A 22,021-nucleotide genomic window follows, 5' to 3' on the forward strand; every position below is an offset into this window, starting at 1 on the left:
ACTCACATGTCTTTTTCTCTTTTTTTTGTCTGATTCCCTCAGTTCTTCCTCTCTTCTCCTCTCCCTAATGTACAGTCTTTGCAGACCCTTTAGTCCCCCCTGCCGTGCTTCATTTTAGCTGTCTTCATCTCATCTGATCTCAGGGGGATTAGTCGAGTTTTCACCGTTGCTCCCACTGTGCCAGGAATGAACAGCAGGATATTCTGCATGTAAAGCCTCCCTCACTCACTCTGGCGGCCACCATGCAGGTTGTGTGTGTGTTTATGAGAGAGAACATGTGTGTGCTGAGAATATTTGTTTTAGCATTTGTTTGCTTTTGAGGCTTTACATGTGTGTTTGCTGTTTCCTTGTAAGAGCTCTGCATGTTTACACTCTGTATGTTTGTTTGTGTGACACAACATCGTGTTTCTTTCCTTATTTCTGTTTCATGTGTGGTAATGTGCTGGTGTGCAACCGTGAATCAGCAGTGTGACATATTATGTTCCACTTGTGTAGAGATTATTAGAGCAGTAACTAAAGGTTAAAAAATGAAAAAATAAAAAAAATAATAAAATAAATGTTTAAATATCCAGTGGGTGGAATGAAAGGTTTTCTAATTTTAGACTGCATTTTATTTAAGCAAAGCAGAGAAAATAATTTTGTCTTTTTTTGTTAAATGGAAAAGGTGTTTGTAGAGGAACGTTTGTATTTCTTGAAGTAAGGTGTTAAACAAGTATAAAAATCTAAAGCTGTGCTAGCAGCTCTGTGAGGCTGTACTTGGGCGCAACATTGCTTTGTGCTAAATGCAAACGTTAACATGCAAACCCTCTAGGTATAATGTTTACCTTGTTCACCATCTTAGGTTAGCATGTGAGCATTCTAACATTTGCTAATTAGCACAAAACACAAAGTACAGTTGAGGCTGATGGGAATGTCTTCAGGTTTACAGTAGCTGGTCATAAACCAAAATTTGACCTCATGGTGGCGCATTAAAAAAAAGTCAAGGGATCACCAACGTCTCATCAACATCTGTACAAACTTTCATGACAATATAGTATATAGTTGACCTAAGTGGTGGACCAAGTATTATTTGTTGGTACTGGTGTTGAAACTAATGTACCATATCAACACCAGCATCAAAAAAAAATCAAACAATACCTAGCCCTTATTCAGAGTTATAAATATCATCAGTTCATTTACACTTGGTTTCACTCGCTTTCTTCCTCCTTCTCTCCCTGTAGCTCTCTCTGTTGTGTCTTTGTATGTGCCTGCATTTTGGATTCGTACATGCGTGTTTCCTTGGCTGGCTGTGGCAATTAAGAGAGATAATGCTTTGTGCCCACTCTCAAACAGATTGAGCTAAAGGAAGACAGCAGAAGTGAGTGAGAGAGAGAACATGAGGCACGAGACAGAAAGCAGCATAGCTACAGGAACAAGAGATGTCGGGTGGGATGAAAGAAGAAGCCTGAGGAAGTGTCTCAGCCTACATTTAAGAGTAGCCCACCGGGGTTAACTGAGCCCATGACAATACACTGTCAGTATATTCGTCTTCTTCCTTCCCTCTTACATGTTCTCTCCACTTGAAGGTGAACTCTACTGGTTTGTTGTTTTTGGCTTTTGAGGCCAAGAAACAGGAGGAGCATTATGGGACTGTGGCTGGATGACAAACAAGTGAAGGAAGTCTTAATGATTTTCTTGCCAAGAGCATGAGAGTGCATGCTTATCTCACTCACTCATAAAGTACACACAGTATTATCCCACCCATACACATAATTACAGTAATACATGATGCACTGTACAAATGACCCCACTCACACACAGTACACCATGTTAATGTTCACTTTTCACATTTGAAATAAAGAATATATTAGAGCTATCATAAAAAAAAAACAGTGTGCTACCTAAATGATTAATTAGTCTCTTTCCTTGACTGATCAGGCAACCGACTGATGTTTTTATGGCTACACTCAATATATAATAGTCACACAATAATAACTCTCACCTTGCGACAGTTTCCTTTTTTATACACATCTGTTGAGCTTGCTGTGATCGCTGCGACAGGCAATTCAGAGTATTTTAAGCTTCAGTAGAGCATACATTACGATGATGGACCTGATAGCTCATAAGTAGGTACCACAATTATCTACTCTGGCATCACCAAATGACCCATAGTTACAATGAGGCACATACTCAGTGGTGTTATGGCTTTTAGAGGTTACTAAATGAAGGCGCTTACTCTCACATTTTTGTCTTTATATTGTTCATACATGAGGTCAAAAACAGAAATAAGCCTGGATGTTGTAAATTCAGCAACATAATTGAGCAGCGGTAGTGCTGGCAGTTTTTTTCTTTTTTTTGGAGCTGTAGAGCAAAGGATGGTATAGAAAATAAAAACTCCTCTACTGCTCTACTCCTGTTGTTTGTAGCATGACAGCACCATCTGTTACTGGCTGGTGTTCAGGCCGGCTTTAACCAAAACACGCAGACTGTTTGTGGTTTGTCTTTGATAAAACGATGACATGATAACACCACTTCTCTCATTCAGCCATGAGTTGGATGACTTCGCTAACATGAGTTGCATGAGAATGAGAATCTCCTGAAGAAAAGACTTGAGCTTTTATCAGATAAATATGAAGCTGCTTAGAGGTAGTATTTAGGCTGTGCTGTACTTAATTCATGAGGGTGACTGTTACACAGTTAGTTTGGGAGTTTTAAAAAAATCTGATAATGATATATCAGTTGATAGTAATTTTTTTTTCTAGATAAACACTCAACATTAACAACATTAATGCAGGTCTCCTACGTTTAAAAGTCGGCTGGTTACTGCTCTTATTGGGTGACTTACAGTGCCTTGAGAAAATATTCTCCCCACCCCTCAAAATCAATTCTTCGCAGTGTCACCTTTTGTTGCCCAATTACCCAATTACAGCTGCAAGTCTCTTGGGGTATGTCTAAGAACTTTAGTCACTTTTTCAAGGCAAAACTGCTCCAGCTCCTTCAAGTTAAATGGGTTGTGTTGGTGTACTTAGAGTCATGACACCAATTCTCAGTTGGATTGAAGTCTAGACTTTGAGTAGGTTATTCCAAGACATTTAAAATTTTCTCTTAAACCACTCCAGTGTAGCTTTAGCAGTACATTTATGGTCATTGCCCTGCTCGAAGGTGAACCTCCAGCCCACTCTCTAATCAATTTTCTTTCAATCCTGAACAGTTTTCTAGTCCCAGCTGAAGAAAAGCATCCCCACAGCATGATGCTGCCGCCACCGTGCTTCACTGTTGGAATGCATGTTCTCGTGGTGATTGGAAGTGTTAGGTTTACGCCGCACACAGCCCAGTCCATGTGTTTGGGGAGTCTGCTACATGCTGTTTTCTTATGTTTTTTCTTTGACGTGTACAGCTTTCACTGCTGTCCTATGGACAGATACTCTCATCTTCTCTGTAGATGTCTACAGCTCCTTCAGTGTTATTTTTGGCATCTTTGTTGAATCTCTGATCAATGCAAGGCACTGTATATTCTGATACCAGTATATCTGCACAAGGCTAATACTGGACTGGCCAATTTATTGATCTGCAATTGCCAGGCAATACATGCTTGTTCTTACTTGTTATCAAAAGCACAACTCACAAAACCTTACCATTGGCCCATTGTTTACCATAGAGCTTTAAAACAGTCAACGTATTTACTATATGTAAAACCACAGAGTAAACAATCATCTGCTCACAAAATGTCAAAGTTGTTTTATTCACAGTTGAACTGTTGTTGTTCCTTGAAGCTTGTTTAAAACCATTAGTATCATAATTTGAAGACTGGTGGTACTACGCCAGACATCATATTAAGTTAAGCTTCCTAATGCAGTCTCCATTCTAACACTCTTCTATGAAATGGAAGGCTTTGCTTTCTTGAGAATCCATATGCATTACCCATAATCAGATTAAATCATTTTTAATGTCAATTAGACATGCTGCGAGACACTCTACTCATGCAAATGAGGTCCCTCGTACTGAAGGAAGTGTTTTATTCTTTATGAGGTGACGGCTACGGATCATTTGCTGGGGATAAGGTCACAGTGGAAACAAAGTGGAATGTCATGGCCGCGGTGATTCAGAGCACTTCTCAGGTCTCCACATACAGTCAGTGCAAGAAACTGAGACAGCGAACAGCCACCAACAGACAAACACGAAGGTGGAGAGTCTGATGCACACAAACAGGAAACCAGCAAATGAGAGGCTGATAGTGACACATGCAGAAAGATCCAGATAGGTTTTTGCACTGCTGCAATTTCCTGCTGCATCACTCTGCCTGAGGATACACTTTCACACCTTTAGAGGACATCTGACAACACCTTCCACTGGAGAGCAGTGATGTGACTAAAATAGACACCTGGATGTTTATTGTGTCCCGTTGTGTTCTATTTATGTGCTGTGCCCCCAACTGTGGTGTGTGTCAGACCAGTGAATCCGTGGATTCCATGTTATTGAAGGCAATTCACATTTTGGTTTAAGCTTGACTTCTGTTGTTTATTCCAAAGCATTTGTAAAACAACTCTACATTCAGGCCGACGTCATTCTGTCACGTTTTTATATCATCGTTATATCTGGTTTAGCTTGTGAGTTTGAGTGATGTAGAGACCAAAACCACATGCCAGGCTTTACTGTGACAGAATAATCTCAACTCCACTTTATAGCTTTCAACCTCATCCCTCATCTCGTCTTTTCTCAGGTGCCCTCTCATGACCTCAGTGTAGAGTATGAAAAGCTTGGTGTGGGGGAAGATCGAAAGCCCGGTCTCATTTCAAGATAGTCTTTGGCCTTGTGATGACACCCGAGCCAGTGCCACTAACTGATGAGGTCTGTGAGTTGTGGTTATAAGAGCTCAGAAAAAGTTAGTGAGGTAATGGTTTTTTTTCTCACGTAATGATCTCAAGGTCAAGAACGAGTTTCAGTTCTCAAACATCATAGGTCTTAGAGGAACAGTTCAGCATTAAGCTTATTCACATTCTGTCTGAGGGTGAGATGTGAAGGTTGATACTGCTCTCATGTCTTTTCAGTATGTATGAAACCAGACAGCAGATGATTAGCTTAGCTAAATAACTCAATGGCAGTTTGTTCCTCTGTGAGCGCATTTAGGCGATAGCTCCAGGCCCTGACAGACTTCATTGTTATGACTTTATTTGTCAGTCAGCCACTCATTTGGCCCACTATAAAATCAGCTTGCCAGGTGAGCTAGTTAGGCAAAGGTTCAGCCAGAAATTCGGTCTGACTGTCAGCCAGTATGTCAATCATCCGGCCAGGTGGTCAGTAATGTAGGCAGTCAGCTGTCTGCCAGCCAGCTCTATTCAATCATAAAACAAACTCACTTACCAGCACGTTGCATAATCAGTCAGTTACTGTACTAGGAGTCACAACAAAACATATTAGCTTTTTTTATGTATTGAACTAGCACCAAGTCCTATTGTAAACTGAGAATTGCCCCTTAGTCACAGCATGAATTGCCAAAATCATTGCTGCTTTCCTAACATTTAAATGACTGTGTTGACTCAGTCAGTATTTCATTTTCTTTTTTCTTTTTTCTGTGACCTCCTTTCTCTGCCTTCTACATTACTCTTGTACAACTGTGGATCTATGGTTGTTACTTTTTCAGTTGGCTGTGTCATCTTTTTTTTCTTTCTCCTTGCTTAGCCTCTCGTTGATGGGGAATAACAGCAAACGCCTCTATTTATGTCTCTCTGTACTACATTGCATAGCAACAAGAATGCCATGTGACTAACCCCTGCAGCAACCCCTAATGCCAAGACGGTCCTGTTGTATGTTCACCTCCTGGTTTCATGTCATTCATCCTTTTCTCATATCCTCTTTTTTCTTTTTTTCTTGTTTACATCACCTGTTTGCTACCTGTCAGCATCACTCAGTCATCCTCTCAGTCTCCATCTGGCTGCCTCATGCTTGATAAATCTGCCCACATGGCTTGAATTGGATATTTTACAAAGTTTGGGATTCACATAGATCCCTGTGGACGTTTTAGGCTCTGGCAGTGAGAACAGTGGATGCTGCATGATAGGAGGCACTCACAAGGACCAGCCTGTTGGACCAGAACGCTTTTTAAAGGGGAAGCATTTTATCCTGTCTATTTCCATCCCATTTCCCAAAGTTGTAAATGTACTTACCTTTAAGAGGTCGAGAGAGAGAGGAGAGAGAGAGAGAGATGCCACCTGACAGGAAGTGAGTCTGGACGGATCAATGGTGTAACCATCAGGAAGGTCTGGTGTCCTGTGAGTCAGCATTTAGAGCAGAAGACAACACTACTGACAGACAGACAGACAGACAGACCACACACACACACACACACACAAACACAAACACACACACACACACACACACAGAGTTAATAATCTACTAGGTAAAACACATTAAGCATGCACAGGCACTCTCTCACACCTGTCACAGGCTCACATGTGCATGCAAATGAATAATCAGTTACACTCCAACAGCACACACACACAGGGTGAAGGGTGTAGACACACGTTGTTGCTTGTGTTCTCCACCACATTGTTAAAAGTCCTCTCATGATGCGCTATCAAGCCGTCAGTGTCATTCTGAATGGGCTCCTTCCTTTAATTTGATAGTGTGCAACATGAAGCCGTTCTGTTTAAACAGCTCATCGCCCACGTTGCTCTGTTTTTATCAGTGACCAGATGTTATAATGAGTGTGCTCAGCTGTCTGGCTACAACATAAACCAGTCAGATTTTGTTTATGGTCAGAGAGAGGTTTTGACCTACAGCTTAGGTTGTGCATAGTGTACCTGTTTATTAGTGTGTACCTGGATTATTACCAACATCTCAGGTGTACTTGTTTTTAGTTTTATGTCCAAATGAAATGGTTTAGCGGATGTTGCTAAATGTTGGCTTGTTTACAACCTGTCTTACCATCTCACTTCTTTACTGTAGTGTTGTTGTTCGGTTCCCACTTTACACCAATTACTTTGATGAGTACAATGCTCTCATAACCAAAGATCTAAATTCTAATTAAACACAATTATACTTTAGGGACGAACATTCAGTAGTCTTGGAATCTGTGCCTGTAATTTTATTATTAGACTGGTACTTTGTGCAGTTGTCCCATCCTAACTTGCTACTAAGAGACTGCATCAGCACCAGGGAAGCACTAAATGTGTATTTTTAATGACCTGTGTCCGAGTTCTGTTGTTTGTATTACTTTTATTGCTGTAATGAATGTAGACAGTTTGTGACAGTTTTGGGGCAGTGTTAGGGGACCAGCACTGTGCTTATGTGTTTTTCCATGAGTGTGGGCACATTCAGAGGCGCGTGTGTGAGAGAGACTAATGGCCCAGTGCCAGCCAACGGCCTGCAGGGGGATAATTACTCGTCAAAGCTTCTGCACGAGTCATTACCACAGATTTAACCTCTGACCCTCGCAACCAACGACAGCCCTGGGTTTCATTATTGGGAGCAGCGAGACACAAGCAGGGGTTGTCAGCTGTCACATCTGTGTGTGTGTGTGTTTGTTTTGGCTCTTTCTGTTTCCCTGTTAGTCACCTTTGACATTGCCTGTTTATATTATCCTCTTAACATCCTGTGTCAAAATGCAACCGGGTCACCTACAAAATACGCTGATATACTTCTAATTTGCTTCAGCAAGGGAGTTTTGGAGGAATTGTAGTTGCTGCCTGGATGCCTGGATTATGTTTACTGGCAATCCAGGAAATGTGACGTCCTTTTATTGCACATAAGTCATAGTATGAAGACTGTGTTGGGGTTAATGCAGATTCTGTGAACTACTGGACAACTGAATTTCCCCATGGGGATGAATAAAGCATCTGTATCTCTATTTATTTACAAAGCATGGGATTTTTGAGAGTTGGGTTCATATCCTGTATCCTCTGTTGAGTTTTGGCTACTAATATCCTTGGTTAAAGCAGCGTTACTATACATGTTACATTACACATTTGCTGTAAATGTCAAAGCATTGCCTATTTACACATTCAACAGATACAGAATAATGCTAGAATTCGTTTGGGTCATGTATCCAGTCCACTGGTGAATTTAAGGCCAGTGTTCACTAACTTTTATCTCGTGTTTTGGTCTTCACTCACTTGCTTCTACTTCTAAGAAGAACAGTTGGCTCTTCAGCCATTAAATGCTCAGTATGTTTACCAGCTAGTTGCTAACACTGTTGCTCTGTCGTTTGGTCTAATCCCAGCAACTATCCTGGAGTTGCCAAAATATAAAAACATTAGTTGTGCTTTAAGTTGACAGCACTGTCCACTCCCTCCTTTGTTCCTCTTTCTCCTGCCCCTGTTTGTTATTCTGGAGATGTTTCTTGTGACCGTCTGTGTGGAAAAAAAAAAAAAACACCTGCATCCACCTGCAACACGCCTGACACTATCAGAAATACACACTTGCTGCCCTCTCTGTCTCATACTAAGAGTTGTTTCTCACTCACAGCTTTCTTGTCGGCTGTGGTGCCCATCAACAGAGGCCCACACAATAGCAGCATGCGCCAGTGACCCCAATGCATCATACTCTGTCTGACTGACAGCACCACATGCACTACTCTTCTGTCACACACAGATTGAGCCTGCATGATGGATTACACAATGGATTATGATGGATTATAAATCTGGAATTCACACATAAAAACATACAAACAGTCTTTCGCCATGTCATATCAACAGACTCTGAATCACAACACTGTGGTTCACTGCTGGGTGAGATTGTATTTTTTTTGGTTTTACGGGCCCCTGGATCAGAGATGATTCGACCTGATGCTCACCTTCATTATCTTATTTGTTTAACCCAAGTTGTGTGTTTCTCATCGCGTGCTCTCATGAAAATAGGAAAAAGAAAACAGTTGGAGATGTCACAGTTTGCTTCTTTTGAGTGTGACTCTAAATGTGTTGCTATGGAAACGTTGTACATTCCCCTTCACGTCTTCATCCCTCTCCCGCGGCTCTACGTCTTTCTTCTTCTCGGTCAATTCATTACAGTTAGAGAGAAGTTGTTCTTCATTAACCTAATTGGACGTGAAAGGGTCTGAATATTTTAAAGGAAAGTGTCTCGTTTTCAGTAAAGCTTCAGATTTCTATTCAGAATTCATTTATGCGTTAGCGCATGACTGAATGAATCCAAATATCACCATCTGCCTGAAAACAGAGGAGGTGGTGGATGATAGAGTGCAGGAGTGTTTAGCTATAAACTGACAATGTGTTTGTATTTGACCACAAGACAAGAGACAGCTTTAGATTTATGATCCGAAGGTGGCAACGTGCAGCATGCTAACTCTTTTTCACACTAACACACACACACACACACCTACCTTCTTACCAGACTGAGGCAGGATGAGTCCAGGCTGTATGTCCATAACCGTGACAGAGTGATTTAAAGTCACATTTACACACACACACACACACACACACATAATCTTCCCACCACATTCCCACCTCTTATCTCCTTTACTTTCCCACTCAAGTGAATCCACAGCACAGTTAGTCTTAAGCCCTTACAGCCACCTATAGCTCCTGTCCTGTAACCTTCACTGACTGCCACCACTGTTACCACTAATTATGTGGACAGTATTTCTGGGAAAGACAAGGAACATGACTGGACAAGACAGGTTAGCATGAACTCCTTCTTGAATATGCTGCTTTACTTTTCTGCATAGCTAGAAGGAAGGAGAAAGTGGGGGGAAAAACCTTAACACTGAAATGTCAGATTTCTCATATATATATATACATACATATACATATACATACATATACATATATATATTATATATATATGCATGTGTACGTGTGTGTGTGTGTGTGTGTGTGTGTGTGTGTGTGTGTGTGTGTGTGTGTGTGTGTGTGTGTGTGTGTGTGTGTGTGTGTGTGTGTGTGTGTGGCATGCCATTGTTATATTGTTATACCCTAAAACTGAAACACAAAGATACCTAGTGTACTATCACATATAATAAAGCCGACAAATCCTCACATTTGAGAGGCTGGAGCCTTTTCACTGGAATTTTACTTAATGGTGAATGTTGGATGATGATTTTACACATCAGGGAAGCACTACTGCAAAGATGATGTAAAGTTGTATAAAAGGTTGTATTACACCATTGGTCTTTCTACCCTCACTATTGTTAAACCTGTGTCTAAAAAGTGTGTACTGTTTTTTGGGGGGTTTTCCCAAAGTCATTCCCTGTAGTAAATTACTGAGTGAAACAGACGTTGAAAAGGCAGGTTGTAGAAGGGGAGAGCAAATCACCACAAAATAACAGCATACCCTGAAATACAACAGAAAAAAAAAATAATGGTGTTAGAGGATCCACGGATTGATGTTTCTACCCTTCTCTCCCCCCATGTCACTTCTGTCATATATGATCCTCATAGCTCTTGTATAAACACAAGTAGCAGGACTTTTAATGTGACCTTTACTGGTGATAAATACGTGGCTAGCTGCAGGACCACAGAATAAAGAGCAGCACTCCTATTGAATCCTTTTTTTTTTTTTTGTACAGTAGAAATGCTTTGGGAAAATGCCCTTTTGCAGCATTCATTTACGATAACAATGTTATAAAGCACAGTGGCTGCAAGAGACTTCTGGCTTTGTGGGAAGATTAGATTGCTTTGCCCTAGTGGGTTTTCATTCTGTTACAGCCTTTAATAGTTTAGTTGACTCTATAACCCTTAAGTCAGACAGAAGAAGAATGAGTTTTCTTGACTTCGCACACTTCAATTATTCATCATTCAGAGAATTAATTTGGAAGAAGGAGAAAGCAGAATGAGAGCAAAGCAGGATATGAGGCAAAATGGAAGAAATGAAAGAGAAACAGATGAGTGATTAAAAAGTTATCAAAAGATGGTGAGGTGATTTATTTAGACTGAGAATGATAAGCGTTGGGGGAAATTCACAGAAACGAAGCAGGTGAGATTGAATCCCTTTCCCTGTAATATGGGGTTTGCAACATTAGATACTCCACCTAACAGTGAATCACTGCCGTCTGACGATTTGCTGGTTGAGTAGCGCTGCTGTAGATGTGATGAATCATAAATCAAAAGCTAAGAATATGTTCTGGAGAGAAGCTTGACTAGCGTGTGCTCAAGTGATTCAGCTTTTGATTGAGAAAGAGCAGCAATGAAAATGTGGATTTGAGAGAGCACAGGTGAAGGAGGGGGTGAAATGAAAGACGATTGCACGCAGGTTCAAGAGCCTAACTATGGTAAGGTAAGAAAAGAGAAGTGAGAGTATGTCACAGAAGGGATATCAGTGGAATATACAGTACTGGATGCACTCCCAGTCACTTTTTTTGTCTATTTCGTTTTTGCCTGCATCACCCTTCCCCCCGTCTCCTCTGTTCGTCATCTTCTGAAAGCTGCATCGAAAGATGGTGTTAAGCCACTTCCAGCCCTCCATCCAAAGCTAATGCATTTCCCTTAAATATTTCAATGCGCTCCTCCTCTGTTCTGCAAGGTTGAGTACAAGCGTTCCCTCAGCTGGCGCCCACAGAGGCTCACTGCCACTGATAAAATCCTGCCAGGGGTTCGATGTCTCAGAGTGTTAGAGAAAGACTCGCATCAAAAAAAGAGGCAGAGATAAGGGAGAATGTGGGAGGACTACAAGATGGGGCTATAGATTACAGATCGAGGTGTTACATGAAATGTGCCGAATAACCAGCACATGTTGTGTGATCATGTGTGTGTTATTTTTACGTGCGTGCGCTATGTTTTACAGCACTTCCTGCACAGATGTAGACCAGCGTGCTGGCTGATGCAAGGTGGAGCAAACTTGTATTGTTTGTCAGATGTGGTTCTGCTCTGCCAAATCTGCTGTGACAGGCACTCCAATGAAGCAAACACGCACAGACACAAAAGGCCTGTGAGCAAACCCAATCCACACATGAAAATAACACCTGAAAAATCCACTTCCCACTTTACAAGCTCTTATGTAAGGCAACAACCCTTGTGCATTTGTGTGTGTGTGCGTGCTTGCGTTCGTGTGTGTGTGTGTGTGTGTGTGTGTGTGTGTGTGTGTGTGTGTGTGTGTGTGTGTGTGTGTGTGTGTGTGTGTGTGTGTGTGTGTGTGTGCGCGCTCCTTTGTCAAACTGTTCAAAGACACATTGAGCAGTGGCAGCAGAAGCAGCGAGTGATGCATTTATGGTTCAATAATTTCAGATGTTCACTGTGGTCCATACCTGTCCTCCCTGGTCCTTTTCTTCCTCTCCGTCTGTCTCTCCATTCTTCCATCGCCTCATCACTCCTGCCATTACATTTCATGGCAGCTGCCATCATGGGGCTGGACCTAGAGGAAATTAGAAATCTTTGTTGATTTGCCGCTCCCCCTTGCTGGTGAGTGGACATCAATAAAATCTTGCCTTATGGCCTGACACATGCACAGACACAGAAACATACTGTACTCAACATGAAAAACATACACACTTACAGCCAAGCATACTTTACTGTGTTACAGGCTATACATTTACTCAGGCTGTCAAGTAAGCATATAGCCAAACAGAGACACAGTATATTCATTAACCTGGGGGAGCTCACTGAGTAGTGGGTGTGTGGGTGTGTGGGTGTGTGTGTGTGCTGCTACCATCTGTCTGGTATTGATAGTCTTACATATAATTGCTTACATACAAATATTGACGTGCTCTTTGTTCTCATATGTGTTCTAGTTGCAGAACCAGTAACCGGAAAAGCCTCATCCTGACCAGTACATCCCCCACCCTACCACGGCCACACTCTCCGCTGCCGGGACACATAGGTCAGTATATAGAAGGTATAGAGGCCAACACAGTGCCAGATTAAACAATCAAATAATTATTGTAATTATTATAATTTCAATTACTACAAAACTAGTAAAAAAAAGAGGGATTAAAGATTTAATCATCAGCTAGAGTGTAACCACTCTGTAGCTGCTGTTTTTTACTCACTTATTGGGAATCTGATATAAGCTGTTTTCAACCCTTTTTTTTCCACCTTCTGTTGCAGGATTTCCTGAGTTTTACACATCAGCTTTGAGAACATAACACCTGTGTGAAAGTAGATTTAAACAGACTGTCTTCTTTACATAGAATCTATAAGAAGTATTTTTTTGTTGAGCATACCTGAAAAAGAAAACTGTCAGCCTCAAGGAGCAACTAGACACCAGCTGAAAAGCTCCTCCAGTGGTTTAAAGTCTCACCTCACTGCAGTGATGTAGACGTGTACTCCAGGGCAGGTGAGTACACTGTGACAGCACTGCAGCAAGGTGAGAATTCAAACCACTAATGCAGCAGTTCCCACACTTTTCACAGTAGGTGCCATGAGTCCTTGTAGTACCTCAACATTCAACATCAAACAGTTTCACCAGCTTAAAAAATTACACATCTATCTTAACTATATTTTTATATTGTTTTTCAAACATATCACAGCAATGGCAAAAAACAAGCAACAAATGTCAGAATCGCTGACTTTGTTTACATGAGCACATGTATCCTGCTTTTGACTCTTTTCCTGTTTTTGATCATATTCGGTATTTGGTGTTTACATGGAACATGAAAGACGTTGTTATTCATATCCATGTTTACATGACTCAGTATCCAGGTTGCTGATTGTGCTCCCTGCAGGCGTGTCTTGATTTCTCACCATCTCAGCCTCTATGTTCTCTACCAACAATGAATTGTTTACTTGCAGCAGTATCCTGGTTTCTGCCAGAGTACCTAGCATATCTAGGTTTCTTAAAACAGAGGTTTGTGAAATGATGATGATGTTTACATGCGCAGCAGATAACCAGGATACTAGTGAGCATGTAAACACACTAACAACACACTTAAATATGCAATGAGAGTTCACAGTTGTCAGTTGCCATAGCAAAGCAATGCACTTTCCACCATGTGAGCTTTCAAGGTGCACAGCAGTCAGAAATACTGACCATTACAGCAAGCAATGAAAAGATTTCTCTCTGTACAGAGAGCTCTATCAATGAACTTGGGGGGCTTTAAGAAACATAAATCACTGTGGACGGGTGCTGGGGTATAAAAATGCTTTGGCACCACTGAACTAGAGGTGAACATGAACAAGATTCTCAGTTGGTTTCATGTTGCTCTTTAACTTAATCTTTAATACCGCAGGACAGGATCTAGGATAAGACTGTTACTTGTGTCTTGGAAGTAGGAGTCACAGTGAATGTACAGAGTTGTTGTTCTTATTATAACCATAACAGTGGTTTCTGTGTTAATGGTTGAATGCACAGAGATCAAATTTTGGTGCCCTCCCTGCCGGCTGATGAGGTTGTGATGAAGTGAGGTTGACTAAATGAAATAGGAATGACTTGTAGAGTATAGCTACCTAAAACCTAAAATGAAACAACCCACAATGTTTTCTGTTCTCTTCTGTCCATATGGATTTCTACAGGAAGCAGTCCGCTGGACAGCCCGCGCAACTTCTCACCAAGCGGACCTGCCCACTTTTCCTTCGCCTCTTCTCGAAGGTTGGCATCCCTCCTTTATTCACACAATAAGTAACACATGCAACGTTACAAGAACAGTGCCAAGTAGATAGGATTATTTTTACACACACACGTACTCACACAGTCAAACTCAAGTCAAACACCCGTTCACACACACACACATGCAAAGTGAAACTGTATGCTGTTGCCCTGTCTTTGTCCCACACTGTGCACATCGAGTGTCTGTGTGACAGAGGCATGACAGCAGCCTGAGATGAATGAGGCAAGGTGCCAGGATTTTGCCCAAACGTGTATCGCTCATCACTCACTCAGAGGAAGTGTCAGACTTTGGGGATGACTGGAGAGCGCCTGATGGAGGAGAGGGATAAAAGGAGCAAAGGTGTAATTGGATAAATTGAAAGGAGAGGAAGGGGGTGGAATGGCTGCCGCATAACCTCCAATTGTGTTGTTTGGAGAGACTAAAATAGAAGCTATACTGAAATATATTGGAGTCCTGCCTATGGAAAGTGACAGAGAAAAACACTTTCTATTCTTTTTGGTTCTAACACGTTCTCCTTTTTTCCCACTTTTCTTTTCTCAGGGCTGATGGACGTAGATGGTCCTTGGCTTCTCTGCCTTCCTCAGGATATGGCACCAATACACCCAGTTCAACGGTAAGTTTAAGAGTAATGTTCAGCATTTTGGCACATCTTGTATTACCAAGAACAAAAAAACAATAATCACCAGGGAAGCAACTTTTCCTCTCCTGAGTTTTATGAATGGTAACATGAATCCAGTGAGTCAGTGACTGATCGCTTACATACTGGGTTTAATTGTACTCAGTGTGGATCTGTCATGTTCGATACACGGTCCATTTAATTAAAGGTGCCTTGTGCAGCTTTCTTGTAAACAAACTGGTTGTGTTTAGTGCTAATCACCAAAACAAATTAGAGTGTTATCATTATGTATCGTAGAATTAGATTCTATAGAGAGGTCATTGGTCTTGATTGCCGGGCCTGTGTCTTGCATTGGCAGCTCCACCTCCATCGCTTTGTGAGTGTTTGTGTGTGTGAATGAGAAACAAATTTATCTTACTTAGGTTGTACAGTGCTTTATAAATACAGTTCATTCACCGTTCAAAAATCTGACACCACATGAAGAGGCTGTAGCTCATATGGCAGAGCGCGTTGGCCATTAATTGCAAGGCTGATGGTTCTGTTCTTGTGTCCTAGAGGAAAACGCTGAACCCTTAATTGCTCCAAGAGCATGTGTATGTGAAAACAAAAACATTTTGCCAAATTTATGTAATGTAACAGTTTAAGAGCCTGCATCAGAAGAAGTGTGTGTTTAAGATGTTACCAGCATCACTGTCTACACCCAGAGATGTGTGACTACAGTAGCTGCAACTTTTCTGCATCTATTGTGTATTATAACTGCAACTGCACCTTATCCTCTCTCAAATGTACAGCTGACTAAGTGTGTCCTTGTAACACAAAACTTGTGGCTATCAAACTACACACCACAGTTTTCAGCAGTCTCCTGAAAACTGCCCTGAACTTAAAATGCCAGGCTTCTAGTGATGGTTATGCTCTTTTTATAGATAAGTTCCTGTTTCCCTTCTCCATAGCATAACATGTCAAAACTCATACTTTCTTTCATTTCCAGTTTTATCAGAGAAACAGGAGAAAAGTGGAAAACAAAAGTTTGGATTAGCTGCATAAGTCCTAAAATCAACACACAAAACTGTATTTAAAATTTTTCTTCCGTGGCTAAATTGATGAGGTGGGTTTTGTATCCTTTGCATGAATATGCATTTCACTCAAAGAATTTATTTGCATCTATTTTCATGCATAAAAGCAGCGTGCACTACGCTGCATGTAAATTCATGTTCTGAAGTTCTACTTTTGTTTCGTTTCGCTTTGAAATGATTTCATGCCACAGTAGCAGCTAAATGCCGTGCATAAACAAACAAACACACGCCCCTGTGTTCTTTGACTTTGTACTCACTGCTACAAGTCTCAGTCGATTATTTAAAAGCATTTTAGTGCTGGAGAACACGAAACGCATGTAACCAGACCTAAAAATAACGAATCAGTTGCTAAGATATGATCGACCTGATTTATCTGCTGATGATGACTTGGCCTTTCTGAAAAAAAAAAAAAAAAAAAAAAAGTGGAGCAGGGATAATTGAAATGTAACCAATCTGTATTTCTGCCTTGCAGTCGCAAAACCAGTGTTCCAGTAATTATTTCTCGATCCATCACTTTGTCCCCAGAGAAGCGGAGATGGATGATAAAGAGGGGCAACAGAGACAAATAAATGCAAACGTGTAGGTGGAAGTGAAACGTGTTTCGAAGCAAACAGAGACACAACAACAATGTTCACTTTTGTCTGAGTGAAAGATGTTTGGAGCATAAGAGAACACTCAGAGGAATGAACACTGCCAAGGCCCATTTGGTAAATGGTCCTTTTGAGAAATGGACCTTAATGTGTGTGATGCTCAGGTGGAGGCGAGGTGTTGACTCATAATCCACTCCCTGTACATTTCTGTGCCATCCTGAACACAATCACTTCCTCTGCATCTTTGCTGCATTTCACACACCATTTCTCTCAGTGACGGCCTCTCAGCGGTACATATAGTGGAGACACACACTGTAGGCAACTGATTGATCTCTTTTCACCAGCGGATGAGGTTGAAGATGGTCTCTCAGGTTCCCCACACTCCTCTCCACCTCCTCCCTCCTCCATCCCGTCAGGTTTCAGTGCTCTGCTGGTTCTTACATGGGCCATTACTCGCTTGATTAGTTACAGCAGGACCCTTGCATACTGAACAGAGCAGATAAAAGGAGGAGATGTGTGTGTGTGTGTGTGTGTGTGTGTGTGTGTGTGTGTGTGTGTGTGTGTGTGTGTGTGTGTAGGAGTTGTGTATGAAGAGGCAGATATGGACTAAATTTATGCAGAAAAGCTGCAGGGATAGTCGGAGATGTAAACAGTTGTGAGTGGAGGTACGACGGGGTAAAAGATGGAGAAAGTTCTAAGGATGAAATTTTACAGGTGAAGAAAAGTGCAGACTGTCTGGATGCTGCGGCTGATTGGGTTGCTTTAATTTTAAAATCAGTTGATCTAGGGTAACTGTAGATCTGATTAAACAGAGGAACCATAAACAGCTTTTAATCACTCATCAGAACTCTACAGTCAGGAAGAGGAGGAGGGTCTGTTGTCTTCCAGTAGCAAACACATTTTCCATTAATGTGACATTGATATACCATATTTTGATATTTTCTTTAAATAAAGTAATTTCCACTTTAAAAAAAAGTTTAGTCCCCTAAACTTTCTGCAAATTATGAGACACTTTCATCATAATCATGTCCAACCTGTGGTTGGACAAATCTGGACATTACAAATACTGAACAAATTTTTGTTGCATGTGTGGAAACTTCAGACTTTATTTTAAGGGAAAGCATGCCGAGACTAATTTCACGTTTTGTTTTCTGTGCCTTTAAAATTGTCTTTCCTCAATTCCTGTTTTCTTGCCTCTTCAGTGGGAGGGACTAAGATGCAAGTGAATGCAGTTAAGTGAATTGAGATGCACCCTGTGACTGTGTGACAGAAGCGAGACCGATATGAAACATTTTTCATCTGTGACAGCCATCCTATCCAATGGCATTTTCCTCTGTCTTTGAGTTCTCTCTGTCTCCAGGGAACTTCTTAATTGATTCTGTAGACTGGACTTGCTGCATTCACAGCATCACCACTTTAGTGCCTTTCTGCAGCTTGCAAGTGGCTAAGACCTGAGTGGAGTTTCTAATGGATTTTTATAGCAGAAATCGTTGTGTGGCCAAAGCCAACCACGGTGTCCCGTTGGGAGATGTGTTCATTAAGCCTCTCATTGATCCAGGCTGGTTTTTCTTCCTCCTGTGCTGAAGAAAAGTCTTTTGTTTAAGACCGAATAGCTCTGCCGTTAACCCCCCGAGGCAGCAGACACTTAAGGCAGCAGTCAACTTTTACTTGTAGTGACTCCTTCATTCCCTGCAGTCTTTTTCCTCTGTTTCTCAGTCCAGATTATTCTGTTTTTGTCCTCCTACACTAAGTCCTTCTGGATATTTTCCTTGTTTCTTCACCGCTCTCTTTTCCTTCCTTGTTCTTTTAACTTAGTCGCTTCTTTGTTTCAGTTGTTTCCTCCCACTCACATCATAGTACAAATTGTCCTCTTCTCTTCTCTTCTCTTCTCTTCTCTTCTCTTCTCGTCTCGTCTCTTCTCTTCTCTTGTCACTGGATCGATTAAGGTGTTCTTGCCATTTGATGTTTTTGATGTCCTCTTCTCCATCAGTGGGTATCTTTTTTTGAACTATTGATGTTGCAGCTGCAACAAAGGCTTTTAATAAAAAAAATCTACGAGAGAAAATCTAAGAGCAGTTCACTTTTTAACCTTGTTTCTTTTTCATGTCTCTCTCCAGTCATCCAGCTCATCCCAGGAGCGTCTCCACCAGCTGCCCTTCCAGCCGACCATGGACGAGTTGCACTTCCTGTCCAACCACTTTGGCAGCACAGAGAGCATCACGGACGATGATGGGGGCCGACGCTCGCCACATGTCCGGCCTCGCTCACGGAGTCTCAGGTGAGAGCAGGTCATGGACAAAAAGACAGTTCTAGCATATGAAGACCCCCACCACCACCAGGCATATAGCCCACCTGGATTAAAAATTTCAACATGTAATTTGTCCCTGACAGCAGAAGGTAAATAAGGACTTAGTCGCTGGTTTCCTGCAGTAGCAGGAACATCTCTAGTAACAGAAGAAATATAGCCAGTTACACTCAGTTAAAATTGTGCTGTGACATTTTTTTTTATATTTTTCCTTTAAAAATACAAAATACCCATGATTCATCATTCAGACCATCAGACTGATTTGTAGCTGGCTCCCTACGATAAATGTAGATCATTTGAAAATATACCAGCTTTTGCATAAAGGCCTTTTTGTAAGTAATTGATTTGTGGAGATTGTCAGGTGAAGAAAAATAAACGAAAGTAACCAAAAATCAGCATGTGCAGCTGTTATGAAAGGACTTTTAAGAGCCCTTGAAGATTATGAAAGGGGCACCTTATTCAGTTTGCACGAACTTCATTCTGTCATGAGGGGATGTAGAGGGCTCTCAATCATTTATTTCGCGCACAAGCCTTTTTGTTGCTTATCCTGTGTAATTCACCTTCTGTGCATGTGTCAGTGCTTTTGAATGCTTCATTCTCTGTAGCTCTTTTAATGAGGAGAGAGAGACAGTGTTTTAGCCTTCATTGCAGACAGTATACTTTTCTTGGATTTCTAAGCAAGATTGAAGGATAAAGGATAGGTCTGATGATCTTCTATGTTTTTATCAATAAATCCACTGAAAAGTTCAAAACAAGCAATGACCTGATCCAACAAACCAGTATTGTCTGCGTAGCCAAAGCTTGACGTATTTTATTACTCCGTGCCGCAGAGCTATATTGTTGTCTAGAAACTATCAAAGCACATCAGTGAACCACAGTGTTGCACAGGGTACTGTAGTTAGCTTTCAGTCAGTTCCACATAAACCATCCTGCTGCCGTGAAAACAGTACTAAATAGAGCATCAAATGTGTATTCATCCACAACTGAAAATAGTCCCTAATAAATGCTCTCTATACTCCTATTTGAGTAGTGTTTGTTACAAACCATAGTGACCAGCTCTCATAGGATATTACCAAGCCCTTTCTAAAACTGAAACTATACATTTGTGTCCCATTTTAAAGGATTTACGTCTTCAGTAACAATAAATTGACTTACTACTGAGTCGCACAGATGAAGTAAGGAAGTTGGGAAGTATTTAGAGATTTGTTGACAGAAGAGAAATATAAAATAACATTAGTCCTATCCTTAAGTTATTACTATATGCTACTGGGTCAGTAAACCCATAGCAACATATTTTATAAACTCATTGTATGTTTTATGTGTAAAATCTTTACACAGAAATGTGCTGGAGGTGAAAACAATATATCTGAATGATATTGGAGTAGAGGTAGAAATTAGCATAAAATAGAAATACTCCAGTAAAGTACTAGTGCCTCAAACTTGTAGCACAGAATCTGAGTACATGTTTTCAGGGTTAGGGTATTTTCCACTGTTGTTATATCAGTATCAGTCCACCCTCCAGTGCTTTGAGCCTCTCCAGAGTGCAGCAGTTTCTCTATTAGCTGGAGTCTCCGGTGTACACTGCCTCCAACCACACCTATTATTATTATTATAGCTGCCCCTGTGGATGCAACATGTCCTAACTACATATGACACGTCACTATTTATCAGTATTCAGTTTTTGTATTAAGCTCCTTAGCAGTCGCTGGCCTAGATAAAATCCTACCTTGTGGCTTGAGTATGCAGAATGCCTTTATTGTGCACCTTGAAATCATTCTGTGATGCTAAACTGTGATGTGTGTTTGCCCACAAGACACAAGACAAAACAAGATGCTTTTCTTTTGTGACAGTGTAGTTCAGCAGTGGATGAGTTGCAGAGAAATAAAGGCACTGAGGTACATTTTGTGCTTTATCTCTGCCTCATGTCGATTTCGCTTTGCCTTACACCTGTGCATGTGTGTATAGGAAAGCACACATGTGACTGTTCATGTATTTATGGTTGTTTCTGACATATGTGCCATGCTTGTGATGGAGGAGTGTTGCATGACACGCAGGATCCATTAGAGAAACAGAGTGTACTGAATTTCTGATCGCTCGATTAGCATAATGTACAGACTGGATGGACATGATGGGAAGCAGTGAATTATTCCTTCATTCAAGTGAAAAATACAGAAATTCATCTCTGTGTCTCACCAGCTGCCTCCCCTCGCTTTCTGTTTTTTGCTCAGTCCTACCTTCTTTGATTTTCTCTGTCAGTGCTGTATATTACACTCCCGCTCTCCCTGTTTGTCTCTCTTCAGCCCGGGGCGCTCTCCATCCTGCTATGACAATGAAATAGTGATGATGAACCATGTCTACAAGGAGCGCTTCCCCAAGGTCAGCCTCACACAAACAAATACACAAGTGTAAACTGTGCATTTGCACACACACATCAAATATGCACACAAACAGTAATGCTTACGACACTGGCCGCCTCTCTAGCTACACTGAATTTCATTTACATTTACATTCAAAAGATTTATCCAGAACGGCTGATTGGTTTTTTCAGGAATTAGATCTTTCTGGTAAGTAGTTGACGATGTGCCACAAAGGAAGAACATGTTAAACATGTTGAACAGCTAATAAACAAGCCTGAAATTATTCTCTACAGCACATTTTAGTTTTTGATAGAACATAAAAGCCAGACATCCTTTCATTGCTGTTGAAAAGAAAATCCAGGACAAAGTATTAAGTGCTAGTTGCCATTGTAGATTTGTAGCAGCAGCAGAGAAATACTTCCTCACAAAAGGAAAAACCAAACATTAAAATGATCATGACCTGTAGTGTTCATGATGCCCTTGAAGACAAACTAAGCAATGTCAGTTCAAATACTTCTTCTAAAGCTGGGTCTTACATTTCTCAGAAGATGTCCAAGATTCTGAAGTCCTGGTCTCCACTGGGATCCAGTGCAAAGGATTGCAAGAACAG

General features: G+C 41.1%; 1 protein-coding gene across 1 annotated transcript in view; it reads left to right on the plus strand.

The window, feature by feature from the left end:
- Positions 1 to 22,021, plus strand: part of LOC121180103 (microtubule-associated serine/threonine-protein kinase 1-like) — a 72,371-nt gene that overhangs the window by 23,769 nt on the left and 26,581 nt on the right. The window contains exons 3-7 of the mRNA XM_041035244.1: positions 12,656 to 12,744; positions 14,376 to 14,451; positions 15,011 to 15,083; positions 18,867 to 19,027; positions 21,355 to 21,430. Coding sequence (XP_040891178.1) covers positions 12,656 to 12,744; positions 14,376 to 14,451; positions 15,011 to 15,083; positions 18,867 to 19,027; positions 21,355 to 21,430 — 475 coding nt within the window. The remainder of the gene's footprint in view (positions 1 to 12,655; positions 12,745 to 14,375; positions 14,452 to 15,010; positions 15,084 to 18,866; positions 19,028 to 21,354; positions 21,431 to 22,021) is intronic.

This window comes from Toxotes jaculatrix, chromosome 4, assembly GCF_017976425.1.
Source record: "Toxotes jaculatrix isolate fToxJac2 chromosome 4, fToxJac2.pri, whole genome shotgun sequence".
Classification (NCBI taxonomy): domain Eukaryota; kingdom Metazoa; phylum Chordata; class Actinopteri; family Toxotidae; genus Toxotes; species Toxotes jaculatrix.